This window comes from Heteronotia binoei, chromosome 7, assembly GCF_032191835.1.
Source record: "Heteronotia binoei isolate CCM8104 ecotype False Entrance Well chromosome 7, APGP_CSIRO_Hbin_v1, whole genome shotgun sequence".
In the NCBI taxonomy this organism is placed as follows: domain Eukaryota; kingdom Metazoa; phylum Chordata; class Lepidosauria; order Squamata; family Gekkonidae; genus Heteronotia; species Heteronotia binoei.
Genome location: NC_083229.1, coordinates 71989448 through 72001515, shown reverse-complemented (window position 1 = coordinate 72001515; position 12068 = coordinate 71989448). Strand labels below are relative to the sequence as shown.

The 12068-nt window shown below is 40.5% G+C and overlaps 1 protein-coding gene across 1 annotated transcript in view; it reads left to right on the top strand.

Moving 5' to 3' along the window:
• The window catches only part of DTNA (dystrobrevin alpha), a 297236-nt gene that overhangs the window by 241151 nt on the left and 44017 nt on the right, over positions 1–12068 (top strand). Inside the window, exons 14-15 of the mRNA XM_060243836.1 lie at positions 681–768; positions 10247–10353. Of these exons, the coding sequence (XP_060099819.1) occupies positions 681–768; positions 10247–10353 (195 nt within the window). The remainder of the gene's footprint in view (positions 1–680; positions 769–10246; positions 10354–12068) is intronic.

The window sequence follows — 12068 nt, the reverse complement described above, 5'->3', positions numbered from 1 at the left end:
TAAGAATAAACAAGGGAAGGCTGTTGTAAAATAAAAATTGAAACCTAGAATGTACATCAAGTTTGGGGAGTTTTCAAAAGACAAATATCTCTCTGAAAGAGGGAAGTAATATAGCTTCATACATTCAAAAATAACAGCTTGGCCTTGTGAACAGGAACTGTGGCAAAATACTCACATTCAGAATATAGAACATAAGAAGATCCCTGCTGGATCCTTCCCACAGCAGCCCCCCAGGTGCATCTGGGAAGCCCAAAATCAGAGCTTGAAGGAAATAACCCTCCCACACTGTACCTTGTATCCCAAGCCACTGAACACAGAGGTTCTAGTAAAGCATTGTGGCTAGTACTCATTGTTAGACCTGTTCTTCATGAATCTACCTATGCCCCCTCAAGCCATATAAGCCAATGACTGCACCACATGTTGTGGCTGCAAATTCTATGTTATACTTTGTATAAAGACGTATTTTCCTTTGTCAGTCCTGAATCTACTGCCAGTGGAAAACACTGGGTGATCACAAGCTGTGGTGTTATAAGAGAAAAAATTGTTTCTCATTTTTTTACCAATCATAATTTTGTACTTCTCTTTTGTGTCATCTCCCCTTCCCCATAGTCATTTCTCTATATAAGTTAAATCATCTTGTCCTCTTAATAATACATATTTATGGATCTTTCTGCCCACAGTTTGATGGACAGTCCAAACCGTCTAGATGAAGAGCACAGACTGATCGCCAGGTATGCAGCAAGATTGGCAGCAGAGACTACATCATCAGTAAGTGGCTTTAATTAGGGGAAAGTAAACTTGCTTCTTTTTCAGTTGCTAAAATGAATGGTTTTGCCACATGCAAGAAGGTTGTTTCTCAGTCAGTATATCTCCACCCCATTATATGTTTCCTTACCACTAATGGACTATCAGTGAACTAGTATGGTGTAGTGGCCATAGTGTCAGACAAAGATATAGGAGAACCAGTTCAAATCCCCACTCTGCCATGAAAGCTTGCTGGATGACTTTGGGACTAGTCACATATTCTCAGCCTAACCTACCTCACAGGGTTGTTGTGAGGATAAGACTAAGGAGAGGAGAAGAATGTAAGCTGCTTTAGGTCCCCACTGGGGAGAAGGGCAGGGTATAAATGAATTAAATAAATGATGTAAATAAATGAAAGGTGAATTTGCAGCTATCTAGCAGTAAACACAATAGTTACTTTTGGACATTTCTGCTAAGTACCAGAACAGACCATAACAATAAAATATGCCAACAAATAAGAGCTAATGTACACGTTCAATATGATCCAAAATTTTTGGTAAAGTGTGCGTGTGTCTACTGTGGTTGTTTGTTTTTTAACTGCTGGGAGTTCCATTAATGGACCTCCCAAAATCTAATTTGGCCCTAAGGAAGTAAGGACAGTTATCACCACCCAGCACTCTGCAGGTCTCCCAATAGGGTTCCTGGCCTCCCACTGGGGGTGGGGTTTCAACAGATTTTGGGGCCTCCAACCTGCCAGCACAGGATTGGCTGATGGGGGAGCCCTGACCCCAAAGAGCTCTGTCGGTGCCCAACGTGCCCAGTGTGATGATATCACCCAGAATTTATGTAATTGCACTGGACACATTGTGTGGGAATGCTCTAGCATTTGGGTAAAAACTCTATGGCACCATAGGTATTGCAGTGTTAAGTGTCAGGAGGATGGCCTGCATACACAGTGGAGGATTTTCACAGTGTATAAAGTGTACTGCTTTGTTTTTGTGGAGCTTCATGTACATATTAGAACCCCCAGCATGTCATGAAAAGCTCTGGATTATGTTCTTAGCATGTTAGTTGTTTACATAGTACATTTTTTTATATTTGATAATTTGGTGTAAGCTATCCAAAGCAAAGCACATTTCTCTCCCAGTGATTTCAGCAGAATAAAGCATCAATTATTTCCAAGTGAAATCAGTGGGATTTAGCACTTTTATCTACACCTGGATTGTGTGAATTGTTATTTTAGAACATACATTTATGCACTGAGAATTTGCAAATCAGTTCTAAAGCTGCAGTACTGCAGTCCTAAGCTCTGCTCACAACCTGAGTTCGATCCCTGGTGGGATCTGGGTTTTCAGATAGCCGACTTGAGGTTGACTCAGCCTTTCATCCTTCCGAGGTCAGTAAAATGAATACCCAGCTTGCTGAGGGGGAAGTGTATGACTGGGGAAGGCAATGGAAAACCACTTCATAAAAAGTCACCTGTGAAAATGTGAAAGCAATGTCACCCCAGAGTCGGAAACGACTGGTGTTTGCACAGGGGACTTTTCCTTTCCTTTTCCTTCTATACGAAGTTACTCTAATCCTAATGAAATTAATGGATTGGAGGAACTCTGCATAGGATTTCACTGTATATGTAGTTTATATAAAACATGAATTTACACAAAATCCCTAGTTTCTTCATATCTGAATTTGTATAGTTCTTATCTGTTTCCTGTATTGTTCTGTCTAATATTATTCTCATTTATACAGAGCTTGGTGTAATTTAATTAAGAAGGTTCTAAGATAAGGTGTTTTCATAATGGTTATGTTAATATTTCCATGCATCTCCTAATGTTGAGCTCTAAAAAGAATTTTGTTAAAAAAAAATTACCTGTTCAATAATGATTATAAGCTGATGGATGGATTTAGCTGGGGAAAGAAATGTGATTTTCCCATATTCCTTAGTTCAAATGCTGCAGAAACTGAAGGCCTGAATTCTGTGCCTTTCAAATAATGAACTTGGAGAAGAGGAATAATATGATGACCCATCATATTAGCCATGGCTTTCATTTTCATTGCAAAGCAGTGATTATTATTCTATGAAAACCTCATAGCACAAGAATGATAGACTGAATATGTGCTACACACTGAACAAAAGACAGTGAAGCAGAAATTTAATAAAAGCTTGTGAAAAGGTATAAATAAGGCTGGTGTCGTTACATTTTTCTCCCCATCAGCATGTTTGAACAAGGGGCATAAATGAAAGTTAAATGAAACAAAGCTTCCTGTTGACCCCCATAAAGCATACTTCCACCGTGTGAGACCCAGTTTGGCAACTGCTTTCAGTGAGATTTCTTTAACAGGGAAGTGTTTAAGTCTATGCTATCTAACTTGTGGCACCCCTTAGGTTTCATGTACACATTTCTGAGACAGAAGAAGAAAAACCCCCAAGTAACATAGGTGTTGGGGGCAGAACTGACATAATTGACACCATTTCTTTTGGTTTGAATTGAGGCCTAGCATGGCTAATAGCAGAGCTGCATGACATGTATAGTCAGGCCTTGAATTCAGCAGGACCTCAGAGGAGCACAGCTCCTGAACCTTTCTGAGGATTCCCCCTCCTCCTCCCCACCTACATACCTTGTCCATTGAATAGTAGGTGCAGCTGCATAACAATCCCTGGATGAGCTCTGCCACCTGTTTTTCTACAAAATGACCCCTGCGTATAGTTCTATGACTGGTTTTCCCCACAGGCTTTCTTTTGTGGTGCAAGGCATCTGCAGATGGCTTCTGTTTGAACAGAGGTCTGGTTTCTCCTTGTCTGCTCATAACTGCTTCCCTAGCTGATTTTTTCTTCTTTAAAGAATAAAAGATACATAGATAGGAAAGCCACTTTAGATTGGCTTTGATAGACAGCCATGTGGCAAGAAAAGTGTTGAACATCCCTCTTCACCTACAGCTTCTTTCTCCTATAGAAGAAAGTCCTCTAGAAAAACAAATATGGAATTACATATTAACATTTTTCATACTATCTAAATGTGTTCTGTAAATAGAGAGTTGAATCATATACTCACTCATGAAGCTGCCTTATACTGCATCAGATCATCAATCCATCAAGGTCAGTAGTATGTCTACTCCAACTAGCAGTGGCTTTCCAGGTTCTTATGCAGAGGTCTTTCATATCACCTATTGTCTGGTCCTTTCAACTGGAATTGAGCCTGGAACCTTCTGTGTGCAAAGTAGAGGCTCTTCCACTGAGCCACAGCCCCTCCGCACAAGTCATGGTGACAAGTTCCACATCCAACCTAACATTCACTGGAATATATGCATAAGGGCTGTGCACACACACACACACACACACACACACACAGAGCAAGAGAGAGCTCTCACCATGCAGTTCAGGATTCCCAGTCATACAGAGAGATCCCAATGTATATATTCATATCCACTAACTACACAAGGTATAGAGGCGGATCCAGATAATTTTTTTTCCTGAAAAAGAAAGGAAGAGTTCCCTTTGGTCCCTTTGATCAATAAGGCTTTTCTGAGAATAGTGGGATCTGCATAGATAAAAAGTCACATGGGTTGAGGACAGTATTGAGGAAAGAAATTAGGTGAAATTGAGTGAAAAAGCTGTCTGGATCTGATCTTAAATATACATTCAAATGAATACATATAGGTTGTCAACCTGATCCTGCTCCCCACCCATAAGTTTGTTCAATTGTATTAGGATGTTGTTGTTTTGCCCTCAAGTCACAGCTTACTCATGGAGACGCCATGGGGTTTTGAAAGCAGACATTCGGAGATGGTCTGTCATTGCCTGCCTCTGCATCATGACCTTGGATTTATTTGGTGGTGTCCCACCCAAATACTAACCAAGGCTAACCCTATTTAGCTTCCAAGATCTGACAAGATCAGGCTAGCCTGAACTATCCAGGTAAGGGCATTGTATTCACTTTCAGCATGTGAAAAGGGTCTAAAAAGGCAGTTCTGCACCAATGCATTTACTTGAAAGTAGAAAGGACTGCAGTACTGCAGCTTGCCACTCTGCACCACGGGGCTCCTATTACTTGAAAGTACCGTAAATTCCCTGAAATCAGTGTGACTTACTTCCATGTAAACATACATGGAATTAGTCTTCACATCACTACAAAAAGCAAATATCTCCCATGAGATAGCATGAAAACTTGAGCACTAGATAACTAAGTCTGAATGTGCCTAGACTTACCTATATATATGCTGCTTGAAGGTCACTTAGTGTAATTAGTAGACTGATCAGAGCCACCAAGTAATACACCGTCTTTCAGTTTGCAAAAATATATTATAAGGATTGTGTACAACACATAATGAACAATACAATAATGATAGAGGCTGGCGGTGCTAGGGCCCTTTAAAGTAACAGAAAACCCATCCCCAAATGAATAGATATAAGTCCAAACGTGAAAATAGTCCAACTGAAATTCACAAGGTGGGTGCTCCTGAGGAATGTAGCTTCAACGCAGCTACTTTCTTAAAAAGACATCGCTCTAGATTTTGATGACGTTTCAATTCTTTCTTCAGTTTAATGGCTCAAGTATTTAGGAACTACAATGATAATAATTACCAACCAAGACTTAAACAAAAAAAATATAAATTACACTTTAACATATCAGAACAATAATTATATGCAAAGGCTTTCCCCTGTTCTGCATTCTCCAATCACAGCATTAAGCTTCTCATTTCAGTGTGAACATTGGGCTCTTTCATTATGGAGCCTGCCCCACCTTAGTTTTAAAGCAGCAATATCCCTGTCTTAGGTTATTCAGCCTCTTATAACTAATGGAACTCTTAGGTTATTCAGCCTCTTATAACTAATGACTAAAAGATGATAATATACTATGTGGGATCAGAAAACTCTTGAGTAAAAACAAGTTAAAACCTCTTAAGCTGACGTTAGGAATCCAGTGGGAGATGACCTGGGTGTCTGCACTTGTTTTCTTCAGGCAGCCTTTGATGTTGCCCCAGATATGCATTTGAGATTATTTGTCCGGCCTCCCTTTTTCAAGGCACCAATATGTGTGTGTGATAGTGATGGCGCTCATCTGCTTGCATGTAGTCTTTGGTTTCCAGTAATGGACAGAATTATTCTACCTATCTATGTGAAGCACAGTTCCTAAAAGAAAAAAACAGTTTATCTTGCTAATCATTGCAAGATCAGTCTCTGAAAAAGATTACATGACAGCTCATTCTAGGAAAGAAAGCAGAGCTGTAGAGAGAGGCTACCAGCATGCTTGACTTATTCCAACAGGACAAGGATAGGATCACTGCTGAATCCCTTTGTACCTGTAGAATAATGCCAGAGTATTTTACCAGTGGTGTTGTGTCACCCAAACATCAGCAGCACAGAGGTCAAAGAAATACAAGGCTGGAAGTATGGCAGCAGAGAAGCAGAGCTTGTGTGGAACTCTCTTTGCTCAGATAATGACATAATATTATGCCTGCAGAAAAGTTAAATGCTGTGATCATTGCTTTATGCTCTCTCTACCATTTCAGATTTTGAAGGGCATTTCAGCAAGTGAACAAAGCTCATAAAGCACACTGTCTATAAAACTACAGTAGAAGACGTGGAATCTTTGGTGAAAGGTGTCTTGTACAAAGGAAACACATTGCACAAAATGAGGAGCCAAGAAAAATATAAATACAGGAAAGGCAGATAAATTGTACTTCTGTTTTCAGGCCTCTTGCAGATACTCTGCTTCATGACTCCAGAGGCAAATACCCACCTGGAGCCTCAACTCCACCTGAGGTTATAAAGCTAAGGTAGTCCTCAGTGGTAAGCACCAAGAAGGCAGAACTCTCAAACTTCATCCGAGAGTTTAATGGTCCTCCATCATTCAATAGGTTGTGGTAGTATCTTCAACCAACAGAATAATGTGGGAACTGAAAGGGCCATCATACTTTGGAGGAACAAATGAGAAGCACTAGTTCCAGGTGGAGTGTTGGATGGTCGTCGGCCTTTGTTGACTCAGGTACTGATGTATTCTTCCTTGTGGGATCAAAGCCAGGGGACATGGCAGAAGGAGAAGCAATAGCTGAAGACAAAGTTACAGTGCAGTGCTCTACTAAGAATATTAGAGTATTATCTTTATGTCATCCTGACCTCTCTCAACATGTGCATACCCATCAGACACCAGGGGAACCATTATATCTGTTCACACCCAAGTAGTGGATAGGCCGACTGGGTTATGGAATGTAAAAGCATCTGTGTAGAGACCTTCTTTCTCAATAATTATTTCTCACTCAGTCACAGAGTAATATTTATTACAGGTGCCTTCAGCATGCAGCATTATCCCCATGTTCCTCTTGTCTGTCTGCAGGCAGTCATCCAACAGACATAGAAGCAATGATGCTCCATCCCATGGCATGCAGATTACAAGCAAGGCCTAAAGCAATAGAAATGGCAAAACATTTGTATGCTGCCTGTATTATTTAGTTCTCCCAGTCCCAAAGACCAGAGCTGCTTATTGTAAGCTCCTAATGGTGCCTAAATATTGAATCCTATTACTTTCTAAAGCAAGATTGATAGTGTTGCCATTAGAGGAATTATTGGGTAGGTTTGAGGAATTCTGTTTTCTGAGTTTTGCCATAGTAAATTTGGAAAATTAGATACTATTTGGCATTTTTTAATTGAGTGTAATAAATATAGTATTGACTGAGATAGGTGGATTACAATTTACATCAAAAATTGACTCCAGTTTCAGAGCTGGAGATTGTAGCTGTTAGCTGATGTTGAACCCCATGTCTATGGCATTTTATGATATTTTATTATCTAAATACTATATAATTATGTATGTTGTATCTTTTCTCTATTTGCTTGTGATCAATTAGTCTGTGAGCATTAAATGGAAATGGCACGTTTGTGCCAAATGGAAATGGCACATGTTTGTATTTAAGGATACCACCATTTTGCTTTCAGAATGTATGTCCCTGCAGAAAATACTTGACCAAAAGGAAGGTGCAGCTGCATTCTTCATAAAGATTTAGTATTATGGAAATCTGTACCTGTTACTCCTCAATTATGCAAGTTAGTCAAGCACATTCCTCATTCATCCTCAGTGCTCCTGGAACTCACTCTTCAATCTGTTCTACTCAATGAATGCCATGGCTGTTTCAACTGTTTCTATTCTGTTGATGCTTACTAGTCTCAGATGTTGTAGTGGTAGCGAGAAGGTAGTAGGTTCTTCACTGTCATACCCTACTAGGGCTGACTGGCTGCACCTTGGCCATAGCTTTATCATCAGATAGGTGGATGGGGCACCCCTAGTAGTGAAATGTCCTCCTAGCTGCCTCTTGATCACTGTCTGATGTCATAAACCAAGCAGTTGTCATCCTGGTGTCATAAACCAGTTATGTGTGCAAGAGGGGTGGGGAGATTGCTAGCAAAGTTATCTGGGACATAACTAGTAGGTAATGGCTATTTACTGTACATGAGGGGAAAGCAGCTGGAGAAAATGGTCTTGGCATCTGGATGATGAATGAGTCTGAAAGTTGTCAGTAATTTTGACAGATACACTGTTCTGGCTCTAGTGGGTGTGGTATGTGGTTCTTCTTAGCCTTTTCTTTTAGGAGTCTAAGCCAGGGATTGAACCTAGAAATTCTCTAATGGTAAGACTGTTATGGATTAAGCTCTACTTAGAGCACCTCCAGCATGAATTACTATTGCTGGAAGCCTGGCTTCCATTCATGAGATCAGGGGGAAGGAAGAGCATATGTGTCTACTGTCTACTACTGTCGTACTTACTGTTTCTATGGCTGAGTGGTTAAGAGGTTGCTCACTGGAGTTTTCTGAGTGGTTAAAAGGTTGCTCACTGGAGCGGAGGGGGCTGCTTTTTCTCGGCAAAAACTGTTGTTGACAAGTCATTCAAAAAGCAGGCTTCTCCCATTTACAGTTCCCAGGTGTGGAATTTGTATTCCCACTGCTATTTCCTGTCTCATTGCTCTTTTCCAATGAACTTCTTACTAATTCAGTGTCATTTCTTATGCCCATAGTCTTGCAGTGTACATCAGTCCTTGTCCATGTGTTCACTATCTCAGCCTTTTTTCAAAGACTTGCTCCCCTCACATAGGCACAAATTAAAGCATGCTGGGTACAGTAAACACGGGGTTGGATCCTGTGAATCACTTCTGCAAAGGAAGGCCACCACACAACAAAAGAAGCCTTTCTCTGGCAGAAGAGGTGTGTTTCATTGGAGAAGGGCTCCTTGCACTAAAGGAAGGCACCAACGTTAGCAGAACAGGAGCCAGTCTATAGACTCTTTGAATTCTATAATGCTACAGCTGGACTTGAACCCTTCTCTCAGCAGTGGGCTATGGGAGGCTGTGACATGGGAGATGATTTTGGTCATTGCTAACAATCAGCTTGTGTACTGTGTATGGGATGTTTTTAGGACATCATCCTATATTTTACATATGACTGTGTATTTAACTATCAGTGGTATGCTGGATTTTTTTTAAAAAAAAAATTATGCTCTTTGCTCACAGCTGTGTTCCACTGAAACATCACTGGGAAAGCAGCTACCCAGCAAAGTGGGACAGCAGGATACAATTTATAAATCAATCTACTCTCATCTCTAACATTTATTAGAACCTACTTCTCATGGGAAAAATGTTGGTATATATAAAAAAGCTTTTAAATATAAAGTGTCCTCTGAAAAACCTGAATATGAGAGCCTATGCCCCCACCAAAGTCTGTCTATCACAGAAGTCTTCATATGGTGTATTAAATACTACTTCCTGTTTCTTTACTATAAGTACCCTCTCAAGGGTGCTTCTGTTCATTAGATCACACTGGAAAGGATCATGAGAAAGCCTATGTTTCTCTAGCATCCTCTTTCTAGAAGCATTGCCTAGTAATCATTACCCATGGATTTTGCTTCCTCAAAATTGCAGTTAAAATAGACACCATTTCTTGCAGCAAAAAGTCAGTGTAAGTGCTGTACAAAGAACACTACAATGATTAAGCCTCTGTTGATGTTGACTTTAAAAAGGCCAATGTGAATTTTGCCTCTGATATCACAAAGGGTTTCATCTATGATGACAGAAACTGTACAGCTACACTATGCTTTGTGTGGTAACAAAAACTCTTCTAATTTATACAGGGCTTTTTTTTGTAGAAAAAGCCCAGCAGGAACTCATTTGCAATTAGGCCACACACCCTGATGCCAAGCCAGCTGGAACTGTGTTCCTGCTCAAAAAAAGCCCTGCATTTATATATGCTTTTTGAATGTTCAATGTCTTTCAAGTACATTATTCCATTGTGTAAGGTAAGTCATTCTTATTATCCCCATATTGAAAATGGAGAGAAGGAGGCTTGTTTAATACCACCAGATGAGGTCTCAGCTAAGATGATATTTGAACCCAAGAACTTTACAGCTTTCATTATTTGCTTTCACATTATATCAATGTTGATTTTTACTGAACAATTAGATATATTTGTACAACATGAATGTACTGAGTATTGTAATGATTTAGGCATCTTGTTTTGCAGCAGCAACCACAGCAGCAGCAGAGAGGAGCTCCAGATATCTCATTCTCTATTGATGCAAATAAACAGCAAAGACAGCTTATTGCAGAACTTGAAAATAAGAACAGGTAAGAATCTTCTAGTCTATGTAATATGTATGTCTGCTAGTTGAAAAGACCAATGTTATCAAGCCAAAACCAACAAAAATGGTGGAAGGTATTTATAAATGCAATATGAGGTGTTAGAGTAGAAGGTAGTTTGATTTTCAGTTCATTGCTATGAGAGCGAGTGTGGTGGGGTGTGTAGAGTTTCAGACTAGGGTCTGGGGGAACCAGATTTAAATCTCTACCTTAGAAGCTTGCTGTCCAACCTTGGACCAGTCACATGCTCTCAGTCTAACCTACCATATTGAGTTGATGTGAAGATAAAATGGAGAGGAGAGAAACAATGGAAGCCATGTTGGGGGGGAAAGATGGGGCATAAATGAAGTAAATAAATATCATCATAAACTGGGCTTTTTATTTAGAAAATGCCCAGCAGGAACTCATTTGCATATTAAGCCACACTCCCTGGCATCATTGTTTCACTGTAGAAAAAGCCCAGAGGAGTTCATTTGCATATTAGGCCACACACCTTGACACTAAGCCAGCCGGAACTGCATTCCTGTGTGTTCCTGCTCCAAAAGAAGCTCTGGAGTTAAAGTTGAATTGCAAGTCAAATTGGCAATGAACATGGGATGAAGCTGTGAGAACACACTGCAGAGCCCTATTGAAGGCCTGTGAGGTGGCAGTGAAAGCAGTGAAAAGAGATTATTTTGCCACATCTATTGCATCTGCTAGCTTGCAGCCGGCTCAGATATTTAGATTGATTTGACAACTGACCACCACTTTTGGTGTGTCCTAAAACTGATTTTGATTTGGCTTTCAACTGTGATTGATTTGCAAACTTTTTTGCGGATGAAGTCTCTAAACTCCATCTGGAGCTGGTTGCTGAATTCGATGACAGTAGTGAGATGGGGGCTCATCTAGTTCTTTTTTGGAATCTTTTGGCCTGCTCACCTTTGCAGATGCTGACAGGATCCTGGCAGCTGTGTAGCCAACTATCTGCTCCTTGGAGCATTGTCCCTAATGGCTGGTGAAATCATGCCATGAAGTGGTAAATGGCCTTTTGAGACAGATAATTAGTTTGTCTCTCTCACAAGGCTGCTTCCCTAGCTCCCTTAATAAGATTATTGTTAGACCCTTGCTAAAGAAACCCTCCTTAGATTTTTTTTAAAAAAGAACTGACCAATTACTGCCCAGTGTCCAATCTACCTTTTCTTGGGTAGTTGTGGCTGAGCAGCTCCAGGTTTTCCTGGATAAGATGCCCTGGATGCTTTTCAATTGGATTTCAGGCCTGGCTATGATACTAAGAAAGTACTAGTTGCTTTGGTTAATGATCTCAATTTGCGTCTGGATGCTGACCTGTTGATTCTTTTGGATTTACCAGCAGCATTCAATACAGTTGACCATTTGGTCCTGATGGGTTTAAGGGGAACTGCACTTAGCTGGTTCTCCTCATTCCTCCAGGGACACTCTCAGAGGGTTGCTATTGGGGAGGAGAGATCTTCCCAATGAGACCTGAATTGTGGGGTCCCACTGGGTTCAATCCTCTTTCCAATTTTAGTTAACATATATATGGACCCTCTTGTTGTGATCATCAGGAGGTTTGGAGTTGGGTGTTGTTATTATGCTGATGACACTCAGCTCTTCCTCCTGCTGGATAAACAGCTGGCAGCAATGCTCTCAGCAGGATTCCACTGCCTGTAGGCAGTAGTCCAATGATTCAGGGGGAGCTGGCTGAA